At 48.5% G+C, this 14993-nt stretch overlaps 1 protein-coding gene across 2 annotated transcripts in view; it reads right to left on the bottom strand.

Annotated features, from left to right (window-relative positions):
• Nucleotides 1-14993, bottom strand: part of LOC138527344 (N-acetylated-alpha-linked acidic dipeptidase 2-like) — a 501035-nt gene that overhangs the window by 8253 nt on the left and 477789 nt on the right. For both annotated transcript variants that reach the window (XM_069638406.1, XM_069638405.1), the window contains exon 17: nucleotides 10883-10975. In XM_069638406.1, coding sequence (XP_069494507.1) covers nucleotides 10883-10975 — 93 coding nt within the window. The remainder of the gene's footprint in view (nucleotides 1-10882; nucleotides 10976-14993) is intronic.

Raw genomic sequence — 14993 nt, 5'->3', positions numbered from 1 at the left:
ACAGAACCCACAGTCAAAACCCCAACCAATTCATAAAAAATCACTGAGGGATGCACCAGCAATTCTCAGAGCACAAGGAGGTCAAACACGTCAATCCACAGAACTAAGGAACAACAACTTCACCAATTCATACAACACAGTACAACGGCCCCATCAGTTCCTGCAACACATGACAGCAGCCCAACCAATTCATACAACTACACCCAAACCAATCCATACAAAACAGGACAGTAGCCCACCCAATCCCTTCTACACAGCAGAGGACAACGGCCCCACCACTTAATACAATGCACGATAAATGCCCCACCATTTCATATAACAATGAATATCTACCACACCAAATCAGTTAATGGTGTACAATTGCATGAAGGAGTCACAGAATACAGGGCCCCACTAACCCCTCTAAGCTTTAAAACCTATGGCAACAGCATCATCAAATGAAATAACTCAGGGATGACAAACCTATCCTTTCATAAAGCACATGGATCAGGACATGAATACACAACTCAGGGTGACAAAAGCCACAACTATCAATAAAAGACTAAATCATACAAGACAGGGACATGGAGCACATACATCAATGGAAGCCAGCTGCATCTACGCCATCAATCATGGACCCGAGAGTCAAGCCAACTCTATATCATACAAGCCAGGGACATCCACCACATACATCAATGGAAGCCAGCGGCATCTACTCCATCAATCATGCAACCGAGAGTCAAGCCAACTCTATATCATACAAGCCAGGGACATCCACCACATACATCAATGGAAGCCAGCGGCATCTACTCCATCAATCATGCAACTGAGAGTCAAGCCAACTCTATATCATACAAACCAGGGACATCCACCACATACATCAATGGAAGCCAGCGGCATCTACTCCATCAATCATGCAACCGAGAGTCAAACCCACCCTAAATCACACAAGCCAGGGACATCCACCACATACATCAATGGAAGCCACCAGCATCTACTCCATCAATCATGCAACCAAGAGTCACACCCACTCTCAATCATACAAGCCAGGGACATCCACCACATACATCAATGGAAGCCACCAGCATCTACTCCATCAACATGCAACCGAGAGTCACACCCACTCTCAATCATACAAGCCAGGGACATCCACCACATACATCAATGGAAGCCACCAGCATCTACTCCATCAATCATGCAACCGAGAGTCAAACCCACCCTAAATCACACAAGCCAGGGACATCCACCACATACATCAATGGAAGCCACCAGCATCTACTCCATCAATCATGCAACCGAGAGTCACACCCACTCTCAATCATACAAGCCAGGGACATCCACCACATACATCAATGGAAGCCAGCGGCATCTACTCCATCAATCATGCAACTGAGAGTCAAGCCAACTCTATATCATACCAGCCAGGGACATCCACCACATACATCAATGGAAGCCAGCGGCATCTACTCCATCAATCATGCAACCGAGAGTCAAGCCAACTCTATATCATACAAGCCAGGGACATCCACCACATACATCAATGGAAGCCACCAGCATCTACTCCATCAATCATGCAACCGAGAGTCAAACCCACCCTAAATCACACAAGCCAGGGACATCCACCACATACATCAATGGAAGCCACCAGCATCTACTCCATCAATCATGCAACCGAGAGTCACACCCACTCTCAATCATACAAGCCAGGGACATCCACCACATAAACAAATTTAAACCAGCGGCATCTACTCAATCAATCATGGAACAGAGAGTCAAACCCACTCTAAATCACACAAGCCAGGGACATCCACCACATACATCAATGGAAGCCACCAGCATCTACGCCATCAATCAAGGAACCGAGATATCTACGCCATCAATCATGGAACCGAGAGTCAAACCCACTCTCAATCATACAAGCCAGGGACATCCACCACATACATTAATGGAAGCCACCAGCATCTACGCCATCAATCAAGGAACCGAGATATCTACGCCATCAATCATGGAACCGAGAGTCAAACCCACTCTAAATCACACAAGCCAGGGACATCCACCACATACATCAATGGAAGCCACCAGCATCTAGGCCATCAATCAAGGAACCGAGATATCTATGCCATCAATCATGGAACCGAGAGTCAAACCCACTCTCAATCATACAAGCCAGGGACATCCACCACATACATCAATGGAAGCCAGTGGCATCTACTCCACCAACCATGAAACCGAGAGTCAAGCCCACTCTCAATCATACAAGCCAGGGACATCCACCACATACATCAATGGAAGCCACCAGCATCTACTCCATCAATCAAGGAACCGAGATATCTACGCCATCAATCATGGAACCGAGAGTCAAACCCACTCTAAATCACACAAGCCAGGGACATCCACCACATACATCAATGGAAGCCACCAGCATCTACGCCATCAATCAAGGAACCGAGATATCTATGCCATCAATCATGGAACCAAGAGTCAAACCCACTCTCAATCATACAAGCCAGGGACATCCACCACATACATCAATGGAAGCCACCAGCATCTACGCCATCAATCAAGGAACCGAGATATCTACGCCATCAATCATGGAACCGAGAGTCAAACCCACTCTCAATCATACAAGCCAGGGACATCCACCACATACATCAATGGAAGCCAGTGGCATCTACTCCACCAACCATGAAACTGAGAGTCAAGCCCACTCTCAATCATACAAGCCAGGGACATCCACCACATACATCAATGGAAGCCACCAGCATCTACGCCATCAATCAAGGAACTGAGATATCTACGCCATCAATCATGGAACCGAGAGTCAAACCCACTCTAAATCACACAAGCCAGGGACATCCACCACATACATCAATGGAAGCCACCAGCATCTACGCCATCAATCAAGGAACCGAGATATCTACACCATCAATCATGGAACCGAGAGTCAAACCCACTCTCAATCATACAAGTCAGGGACATCCACCACATACATCAATGGAAGGCAGTGGCATCTACTCCACCAACCATGAAACTGAGAGTCAAGCCCACTCTCAATCATACAAGCCAGGGACATCCACCACATACATCAATGGAAGCCACCAGCATCTACTCCATCAATCAAGGAACCGAGATATCTACGCCAACAATCATGGAACCGAGAGTCAAACCCACTCTAAATCACACAAGCCAGGGACATCCACCACATACATCAATGGAAGCCACCAGCATCTACGCCATCAATCAAGGAACCGAGATATCTACGCCATCAATCATGGAACCGAGAGTCAAACCCACTCTCAATCATACAAGCCAGGGACATCCACCACATACATCAATGGAAGCCAGTGGCATCTACTCCACCAACCATGAAACCGAGAGTCAAGCCCACTCTCAATCATACAAGCCAGGGACATCCACCACATACATCAATGGAAGCCACCAGCATCTACTCCATCAATCAAGGAACCGAGATATCTACGCCATCAATCATGGAACCGAGAGTCAAACCCACTCTAAATCACACAAGCCAGGGACATCCACCACATACATCAATGGAAGCCACCAGCATCTACGCCATCAATCAAGGAACCGAGATATCTATGCCATCAATCATGGAACCAAGAGTCAAACCCACTCTCAATCATACAAGCCAGGGACATCCACCACATACATCAATGGAAGCCACCAGCATCTACGCCATCAATCAAGGAACCGAGATATCTACGCCATCAATCATGGAACCGAGAGTCAAACCCACTCTCAATCATACAAGCCAGGGACATCCACCACATACATCAATGGAAGCCAGTGGCATCTACTCCACCAACCATGAAACTGAGAGTCAAGCCCACTCTCAATCATACAAGCCAGGGACATCCACCACATACATCAATGGAAGCCACCAGCATCTACGCCATCAATCAAGGAACTGAGATATCTACGCCATCAATCATGGAACCGAGAGTCAAACCCACTCTAAATCACACAAGCCAGGGACATCCACCACATACATCAATGGAAGCCACCAGCATCTACGCCATCAATCAAGGAACCGAGATATCTACACCATCAATCATGGAACCGAGAGTCAAACCCACTCTCAATCATACAAGTCAGGGACATCCACCACATACATCAATGGAAGGCAGTGGCATCTACTCCACCAACCATGAAACTGAGAGTCAAGCCCACTCTCAATCATACAAGCCAGGGACATCCACCACATACATCAATGGAAGCCACCAGCATCTACTCCATCAATCAAGGAACCGAGATATCTACGCCAACAATCATGGAACCGAGAGTCAAACCCACTCTAAATCACACAAGCCAGGGACATCCACCACATACATCAATGGAAGCCACCAGCATCTACGCCATCAATCAAGGAACCGAGATATCTACGCCATCAATCATGGAACCGAGAGTCAAACCCACTCTCAATCATACAAGCCAGGGACATCCACCACATACATCAATGGAAGCCAGTGGCATCTACTCCACCAACCATGAAACCGAGAGTCAAGCCCACTCTCAATCATACAAGCCAGGGACATCCACCACATACATCAATGGAAGCCACCAGCATCTGCGCCATCAATCAAGCAACCGAGTCAAACCCTTTTCCTGGTCCTTTTGTTGGAAGTGGCTGTGTGAGCTGGTGCGGTCCTAGCAGTGCACAGTGTGGTCCTAGTAGTGCACAGTGCGGACCTAGTAGTGCACAGTGCAGTGCACAGTGCGGTCCTAGCAGTGCACAGTGCGGTCCTAGTAGTGCACAGTGCAGACCTAGCAGTGCACAGTGCAGTGCACAGTGCGGTCCTAGCAGTGCACAGTGCGGTCCTAGTAGTGCACAGTGCGGACCTAGTGGTGCACAGTGCGGACCTAGCAGTGCACAGTGCAGTGCACAGTGCGGTCCTAGCAGTGCACAGTGCGGTCCTAGCAGTGCACAGTGCGGACCTAGCAGTGCACAGTGCAGTGCACAGTGCGGTCCTAGCAGTGCACAGTGCGGCTTGACGGATTTGCGTGTGAAGTGCAGGCCGCTTTCCTCCGTCTTCTTGGCATAAGAAATAGAGTTTGCTGCTTATTTATTTTTTTAATCTTCCGGTTTCAGAGACTGCGGGCCTTTCCTTTTTGCCATTTGATCTGAACCTCCGAGTGACACTGTGATAGTTACGCGTGCAGGGCTGGAGTCAAATGGGTACCCCAACAATCAAAACAACTCGTCTGTGGCCCCCTTTGGTAAAAAGGCATCTTTACCCGACCAAAGGAAACTATTTCCTGCCATTTCTTGCCAGCCTGCGAGTTCCTCCTCACTGTGTCTACTCTCGCCCATCTCCCCGTCTCCCAAGGGGCCGCTTACTGGGGACGGGAGGGAGGATGTGTCTGTGTGTGGCAAACAGGTAACGCAACTAACTTTAAAGCACGAGGATCAGTTCAATCTGGCTCCTATCCACATACTACGCGGGTGTTTGCCCTCTAAAAACATCTGTACCTGTAAATGAAAATGCCCAGCAGAATACCCCTAAAAGCCACAGAACTATTAAGCTGATAATGGGGCAAAGGTAGATGGACCATTATGTCTTTAAATCGGCCTATATCAGCACAGACATTAAGCTGCCCCAGGTATTCGGAGGACCGGCTATGCTGGACCAGTCGGCCATGACTTCTCAGGTCTTCTTCGGGATCACAGGTATTGGCCTGATGGAATGTGCCGACTTAGCCATGGATGGAATCGCATATAAGAAACATAGGGAGTGTCGTGCAGCAAACATGTGGCGCCTCACTTCAGATTCTCCTACTGCCTTAAGAAATATTATAGTTGCCAGTGAGGAGGCAGAAAACCAGCAGAAGGAGGCATGCGGGGCGACTCAGAGTCCTACGGTGCTACTCACACAAGAGGACTCTGCAAGGTTGCACAACGTAATTTGAAGGATCTTGATGACAGAATCAGACTAACACACCCTACTGTGTCTGCCCTGAATGTCATCCTGAGCTCATTTGTGGAGCTGTACGACAACATATGGGCGGAACTGAAGAACTCACAAAGATTATTGGCAGAAGTTAACGACAAGGTCGACTGCACAGGAATTGAAATACTGGCTGAGTTGAACTCTAAATTGAACAGTATTGGCTCTGAAATTCATCTTAGAAGCCTCGGTGCGGGGGATCCTTTGGGGTTGGGTTCGGGTGGTATCCCTAATGCTGACCAGACCAGATTAACCCCCTTGGACGGGATAATTGAGGTATCAGACAGTGCTGATGCAACTGGACCTATGACAGGAGCTCCTATGATCTCTAACTGCGAGGGGGAGAAGACCTGTGTGCTCTAAATGCCTTTCCCCTATAATACCCTCTATTATTGATTAAGATGTTGAGGCTGTTATTCTAAATAATGTGGTGGCCGATGATTGCCTGATTGTGGATTCTAGTGTGTCGGTGGAGCCCGCCCAGGCGTAGAGGTTCTATGAAACATGTACGTGGAAGATACTCTAAGACACCCCGAAACTCCACGTTTAGACCCAACCTGGTAGCGATCCCGGAATCAGTTACATTTCTGCCGTTCTTCAGCCAAGGGCTACTCGGGTGATTCTACAGTGCAAACTGATGTGATTAACCCAAACACAGCCCCAGAAATAAGTACTCTCCCGGGGGGGAGCGAGGGGGGGTCTTGAAGAATGAGGTGGTAGTAAACTACGATTCCCATACTAACCCCCCATTGGTCAGACCACTTCTGGCCCAATATTATCTGAGTCCCCTCTGACTGTATGGGGTTGTGGCCCTGGGAAAGCAAAAAAGATTACAATCCTGAACCCATTTGTGGGTCTGCTTTCCCATCCTGTTTTGGGTGAGGAAGGACAGATCTTTGAACCTCTAGTGAGACCTCAACCTAACAGTGTTCCTTTAATTCCTTTCTGAATATGCGGCCCCTCCCAAGGTTGCTCAACGTCCACTGCCAAATACTCGTACCTGTAGTATTTGATCAGCCCCTTGAGAGTGATGTTGGTTGGGGTAAATTTAAAGAAGAAAATATCCCCCCAGCTACCCTCTATCCCTCGATCCCTACAGGAATTAGAGATTTGGTAGACTGGCTCCACAAACCCTCGAGTGTTTATACTAATATTGGTGATAAAACAGCTTGTCAACCAGTGGCACATGGGTTTTGTCAGTGGTCAACTTGTCAATCTTCAGCCACCTAGAGCCATGAGTATTTCCCCTGCCTTAATTTCTATTTAGAGTTTACTACACCCTGCAGAAGCGATCTGCTTGAATTGATCTAACATCCTTACAATTTTTGCAGAAATTCCAGCACTAGATTTGATTACCTCTAAGGACATTGCCAGGGTGGCATTTCTGGACAGGGAACACTGAGATAGCAGTGTTCTATATCTGGAGTAACCTTTGGTTAAGGAGCTTATCCTCTCCCCAAAGTCTCCCGTTGAGGAATCTACGCTTCAAAATCGCGCCTTTACTCTCGGAGCCTATTTCCAATGCTGATATGGTGAAAAGGCTGCCTTTGTCCTTGGTTGAAAATGTGGGGCGATGAGAAATAGGCAATTCGGTAAAAAAAACAGTGCACAGATCTAAACTGAGCAGAAATCATCTCTTCCTTGTGGCAAAAACCTGTCCCATAAGCATTATTTATCTCCCTTAATCAATTACCCATTACAAGGAAACTTAACTCTTATGTACAGGTCACAGTCTCCAATGCGGGTACTGCGTCTGATGCATGCCCAAAAACATTGATGCCCTACACCTTAAGTTGAGGGCCCAGCTGAATGGTTCCACATTGGAATCGAAGTTAAATAACTTTCAAGTTAATGGAATAATGCTGCTGATTAATTCTGCAATTAGGGACATGTCCTTACGTTCATATAGAACAGTCCCGAAACCTCAGCACACCGATCCCTATAATCGGGACCTGGCGCTGGCCAAAACCCGTATGAGAAAAGACTGTAGAAGACTTTCAATGATTGCAGTTAAAGAGCCCCTTCAGTCCATCATGGTTATACAAATTAAGCACAAATATAAAAACTTCTGTAGAACCATAAAACATTGGTTTGTCCAGCAAGATGCAGAATCTATCCTCGCAATACTATGTAGGGCCAACCTGGGTGCTTTTTGGAAAATTGTGAATGGTCAAGATAGAACTTGTATCATTTCACAATTAAATCCGATTGCAGAAAAAGAATGGCTTGCCTTTTATGGAGACAGGTTTGGGGCTACATTATCTTCAAGTAGGGTCCCACTACAGGACTCCCCTGTGCAAGATTGTACTGAAGCATGGACCCTGATCATGGCGATGGATACAATTAGGGAGATGATTGTAAAATATCACGTGTCCCGGCCCCTAATGGCCTCACCAACAATACTTTCAAGTCCGACCCTAATCTGTGGGCCAATTTGCTCTTCTTTGAATTTAAAGATATACTGTCGTCTGGGGTCTGCCCCTCTTCCTGGTCTACAGCTCACGTTATCCCGATGTTCAAGTGTGGCGGCAGATCTGAGCCTAAGAACTACCCACCAATCTCCTTGATTGATGCGGATTGTAAAATCTTCTCTGCCTTTCTGCTGTCTCATCTTGAGGATTGGGAAAAACGCTACCACCGCCTGAGCATTTTTCAGACTGGATTCCGGAAGGGTCACTCGACCAACATTAATGGCTTAGTTGTAAAATGCATTCAGGAATCGGCATGGAAGAGGGAGGAAGGCTGCACATTTATGGCATCGGTCGACCTTTCAGCAGCTTTTGATTGTGTTGATCGAAACAAGCTATGGCATAAACTAGCCTCACAGGGCCTGCCAAGGGCCCCGTTAGCTCTGGTGGAGGGTGTTTTTAGGAATGCAGGCATTCGGATTCGACTCAACCAGCAGGGGAAGATGTCAACTAGACTCCAAACATACGCTGGGGTGAGGCAGGGGTGTGTATTGGCGCCATGGATATTCAATCACTATCTCTCTGACGTGGTGAATACTTTATTTAAGGAGGAACTCCTTGCCCCCAGTGTAGGCCTATCCAAACTAATTTGGTTGGCCTACGTGCATGATTTCTTGTTATTTGATTCCGCTAGGGTGGGACTCCAACGTCTCTTGGCTACCTTCTCTACCTATGCTAAAGACAACGGCTTGACAATTAATCCAAATAAAACCAAAATCTTAGGTTTTATGAAGCGGGACTGTAGGAAGTTGCGCCCGAGTTGGTCTCTCGAGGGCGTTAAGGTGATCATTTCCCCAAGTGTGACATAATTGGGTTACCATGTGGGTGCATATAGGGGCGAAGGTACCCAGTTGGCTATTCTAGCAGATAAGGCCAAATTGTTGGGCACCCAAATGCTGAAAATTGACTGTAAATTCTGGAAGTTCTCTATAAAACCTGTGCTCATGTTTTTTTTAAGGGAAGGTGGTACCGAAACTGGGGTATGGCTTGGAACTGTGCCCAGTATCTGTTAAGCATCAACTGAATCGGTTAGAGGGTGGAATCTGGAGACGGATCCTGGGTATCCCTAATGCAGTTCCGGTAACAGCCATTCGGTTTTAGCTAGGGTATACCTCCATATGGGCTCGAGAACAATAGAAGATGGTCTCGCTATATGCTAAAATGAAGGCTCCTTCACATAACACTCTATATGAGTGATGAGATGATGGGAAATAATATCAACTCTACGGGTTCCTTATAACTTTTGCCTCTAATTGCGAGAACATTCTATCAGATATAAACCTAAACTTGGAAAGCCTGACTTGTAATCCGATGCTAACGAAAAATAAACTTTTGGACAATGATTGGATCTGCACGTTGGATACCTTCCAGTCTTATAAATCCATGTCACATCTCTCACAGGAGCATAAGAAAAGGGGTTCCGTCTCTAAAATTCGAACCCTCTTCCCTTGTAGATATCATCTTGGTTTGTTGGTACGACTCAGTTGGAACATCTTACCTACCAAGGAGATCGTGATTGAAAGAAATCAAATCAAATAAACAGGGCAGATTCCATCTGTAGATTCTGCCACTCTGAGCTAGAAACAGCAAAACACATTATCCTTAGCTGTGTTCAATTGGAAGAGAGGAGCATTTCTTTTTTGGGGGCCCTGAAGGCCTCTTCTCAGGCTCTCCTATTGACCTGGTTTGGAAAATAACAGGGAGGCCATAGCTATGTCCGGGTTCTTGAAGAGTCTTAAGCTGGACTGCTAGATTGGATGGTGATGATGACTGTGAGTTCGTGTCATGGGTTTACTGTACATATGAGGGCCTGATCGGCATCTTTTGTTTTCCGTTTACTTCCTCCTTGTTTGTTTCTATTGCTGTTGGGATTACTAGCATCTTTGTGTATCTCTATTTTTATGTTGTTTATGCTTTTTTTCCTTCTACAGAATATATATATATATATTGGATTGTAATGTTCTATTTTCTGTTCTTGTAAATAATTATTTTGCTATTTTGTTTTAATGTATAAAATATGTTTGTAAAGGTTTATATGAACCATATACAAATAAAAAATAAAAAAAGGTCATTTTTACTCTGGAAGATGTGGCATCACTCCAACAACTGAAACCTCACACGGCATCAACTAAATCCCCTGCCACCCAACTGGGGCACCACACCATCTAGCAGCCAAGTGACACACACTGGCATCACCTGTGCCTCCTTGCACTCTGCAGGGTACCAACTCCAGCACCGTCCACAACATAGGACAGCGGCAGGGCACAGGCTCGCCCAAAAGAGACATCAGTCATGCCACATCCTATCTAGTCGCGCATCATCGCACCACTCTGCAGTGCATCGTGCATGAAGAGTGACTGCTCCCATGCCACTGCACCTGAGCGAACACTGGTACCAGCCATCGGGGAGAATATTGGTTACCAGTATGGGTCTTTCGGGAGGGGGCAGACTTGGAAGAAGGTCGATTACCTGTGCATAAGGTCTCTGGCGGTCCCCAGCGGGTCGATGAAGGCTCTCTCCAGCTGCATGAGTTGGTCGTTCACTCTTCGAACCTCCAGCGGGCTGCAGAGGGGCAGAAGAACACAGAGGCCCCATCACTCATGGCTCTCGCACAATGATTGGTCCAGAGAGCACGTGGACTCTGACATGCAATGTGGGAGGTTTGGTTCTCAATGCACATTAAGGGGGGGGGGTGCAGAGGAACAGTCAAAGATGCACCCACTGTATTGCCACTCTCCATGCCCCAACCTCGGGCAACCCCTTACCCATCACCACAATATCAGAACTTGGAAGAGAAATCATGGAATATGGCATAGTCAGCACCACTCCAAAAGATGACAGCAGTATACCCTTCCCAGCAGCCTGGGCTATGATGGAAACAGATACTGCTGCTAAAGAGGTGAGTGCTATATACACAATGTGTGCATGTTGGGACTAGCATGTCATGCTGCAGGTCAGAGTGCAGGTGCATGACCAAACATCTGAGTGGGTTCCTGTCCCAGACTGTGGAGGGGGAGGAGACTACTGGCCAGGACTGAGCTGCCTGGGCAGAGCTCTGAGTGGGTTCCTGTGCCAGGCCATGTAGGGTGAGTTACTTCAGTTCAGGACCGAGGTGCCTGGGCAGAGGTCTGAGTGGGTTCCTGTACCAGGCCATGTAGGGTGAGTTACTACAGTTTAGGACTGAGCCTCCTGGGAAGAGGTCTGAGTGGGTTCCTGTACCAGGCCATGTAGGGTGAGTTACTACAGTTTAGGACTGAGGTACCTGGGAATAGCTCCGAGTGGGTTACTGTACCAGGCCATGTAGGGTGAGTTACTACAGTTTAGGAGCAGAGTTCATGGGGTGAGTTACTGCAGCTCAGGGTTGAGTTGCATTGGCAGCCTTCGGTGTTGGTTCTAGTATCAGATGTTTGGAGGGGAAAGGCTGCGAGCATGTGTCGAAACACCACTTTGCCTCTCTCATAAATGCCTCTGAGTCTGTCTGAGCCAGACGTGCGGTCTGTGTACGTCTCACGGCCAAGCTTTGTACACTGGCCCTTAGCGGAGTGTGTGTGGTGGGAGGTGGGGGCGGGGGGAGCACACTAATAATATCTCACTGCAAAGAGTGCTTTCAAAAGAAGCTTATTGAGAAATAAATCCTGCGGGCGACGGTGTGGAGTGACTATAGCTCAGCAAGGAGGGGCATTGCAGTGCTGAGACCCACACTTTACCCCTCTCCCCCCAAAGCCCCTCCCCCCATAATAAACTAAAGGAGAGGCGACTTACTATTCCGATTACACCGGGGAAGTGGTTCACCCCTGTGCACTCTCTGTTAATGAGCTGCTGCTGCACGTGGGGTATTTCTAGGGCGCAGTGATATTCTGGGGTTCATTATTACACTCGCTCTGCAGAAGCAGGTGTGTCACGCGCAGAAGCACTGCGCCCCAAGTTCTGCAAACAGGCACATAGCCCTCCCCCAAAGCTAGGAGTAAAGAGCAGAAACGGGGCGCTTTATTCTGCTCAAAGCATCCAAGAGTGCACCCCAAAAGATAAATGGGCAGAACATGCTCTCCACCGCCAGCCTGAATAATATGCCACACTGCGGACCCCCCCCCCCCCCCGGGGAGAGGTGAAGACTGTGGGGGGCTCGCCCCGGATCCACAGGCATGCGGGCACTATGGGAAGTTTGGCAGTGGGCTGGCAGTGGGCTGTCAGTCACCACAGTGCAGGCGCCATTCATATTTTGTGCACAAGAAACTGCCTGGACACCTGACTTCTGCACGCGCGGTGTGCATCGGAGGTCTGGAGCCCAGCCCTCGGCCTCAAAGTGGGGGTGCATTCACTGTCTGCAGGTCACCCGAAGAGGCAGACACAGACACAGCTTCAGAAATAGCCCAGCAGGGCGAGGTGCACAGGCTCAAGTGCCGCCCCGCGCACCCTGCGTGCTTAGGTTGGCAATTCTTGATTGCATTGATCTGCCTCTGCACTATAACCTTGTCCCTCAAGAGAACAGAGCTCTGACACGTGCCCTTGATCCGCGAGAGCCCCCCCCCCCCCGAATCCTTCTTCTTACTCGGCCCTCTAAGTGGCTTTGCCCCATCAAGGCAACTGAAAGGGGTGCAGGCTGGCAGAAAGTCTAGAGGGGATAGAAAGGGACTCCGGGCCATTAGGAGCACATCACTGCAGCCAGAAGACTCTTCAGAGAGGAGTGCGGGGCAGGGCGCTCAGTGCACTTGCTGTGCCAGTTGGGAGCCCATGTCTGCTGCACTGATATGCCAGGTCTGCTCTAGGCTGTGCACTGCTGGGTATTACACCATTTAGGCTCTGGGACCTTCACTCTCTCTGCGACCCCCCCTGCCTACTACTCTCTTGGTAAGTAGATCAGTCTTTGTCTCCACCACCTGGAAAATGCATCAATGGGCACTGCGGTGGTTCTTCAATGCAGGAAGCATACGCAGCTCGACCACCTAAGAAATAGACCCCCTCTAGTCCCCGGCAGCGGGCCACATGACAGGCCACTATTCCATCCCCTTTCCATGCAGAGAAATGGAGAGCAGGCTATGAGCCAAGTTCGGATGCACGTGGCCTCTCAGACGCCGGCCATTCAGGTGCTGATCCCTTGTGAGGTTGTATCTGAATTCCTAAACATTGAAGTAAGATTTGGAAAGGGATTGAGGGCACCCCACAAGATGGCAAGAGGTTGGATTTTGTGGAACCAACAATGCTTTTGGAGTGTGATGTGGGAGAAACGTGTACTGTGTGCACCCATCTGGCTAAACAACACTAGTTACTTTAGAGTGTTCTTGACAGCTAGCCACGGTGGACATGGAAGACCTCAAGATAGGAGTCTTGCTTCAGTCCTGTGCCCCAGACCTCACCAATAGTGCTGGCTAGGAAGAGAAATGGGGATGTCCGGATCTGGATGGAAAACCGCAGTCTGACAGCTGAATCATACTAGACCTGTACTCCGCACATAGAGCTGGGGGAGCCCTAGAGTGATTGGCTGGAACTTTCATATTCTGACTATTAGACCCGCAAAGCAACTATCACCAGATACCAATGGGAGCAACGAGGAAGGTAAGATAGCAGTTAGTCACACCATGCACTTCAAGTAAACTAGACGCATTCCCGAATTCTTTCTAGAGTCTAGAGCGCTCTCTGTGAGACATTGACCTTCGTGTGGTTTTAGTATATTGCAGAGAGGAAATAGTGTGCAGAGGGAATTGCAGAGGCATCTTGAGTGGAGACTATTCAACACGCCAGGGGTTTAAGGTAGGCACTGTGCAATATACACTGGCATGGTGACCCGCCAGGTGGTGAGGGATGCAAAAGACACTCCAGTAGCAGGCGTGACCCGTAACCCTTCTCCTGTCCCAGCGCCCAAGTAGCACCAACCTTCGTTCCAAACAGGGTTACGCCGGCCCATCACTCAGGGCATCCACATGCAGGCCATGGGCCAGACTGGGAGCCGTAAAGGCCAATATTGGCGCTGCGTGGGGTCTGCCACCTAGACTTATCTTCACATTGAAGACCACAGGGTTCTCTCGCGCAGTAGAAGGGCAGAGGTGGACTTTCATCCCACTGAAGAATCACCTTTTGTGAGCTCTGCCATTGGCTCATTGCCAGGGCAAAGCTGGACACACACACTGGATGGACATTTCCAGAACTCCCAAAACCCTGCACTTCCTTTGGGTCACGTGCTTAAGGTCATTCAATAACATATTCAGACACTGCGTGTCCCGTGTGCTTTGGGCGGGCACAGCACGCCTCGTGATTATATAAGCTATAGTGGCACTGGATGCAATATTAGAATGATTCCCTGGTGCAGTGTGTGCTCTGTGCAGTGTGTGCTCTGTGCAGTGTGTGCTCTGTGCAGCGACTGCCACAGATCCGTAATGCCACAGTGTGCCCCGTGCCAGTCGCTGGTCACACCTTATTCACCTATGCCACCGTGATGCCAAGTAGCCCCCTGCAATATATGACAACATCCCTCAGTCTTGGCTTTTCATGCTCCTGCACGCTGCATTCTGGGAATTGTAGTTTGCAAGTCCTTATTATAAGACTAGGCCTATGCGTGCTGCTAGGCAAAGCACAGGATTGGCTG

The sequence above is a fragment of the Ambystoma mexicanum genome, chromosome 14 (genome assembly GCF_040938575.1).
Source record: "Ambystoma mexicanum isolate Mex_15411 chromosome 14, UKY_AmexF1_1, whole genome shotgun sequence".
NCBI classification, from domain to species: Eukaryota; Metazoa; Chordata; class Amphibia; order Caudata; family Ambystomatidae; genus Ambystoma; species Ambystoma mexicanum.
The sequence above is the reverse complement of the archived record's forward strand: the minus strand, read 5'-3'. Positions and strand labels throughout refer to the sequence as shown.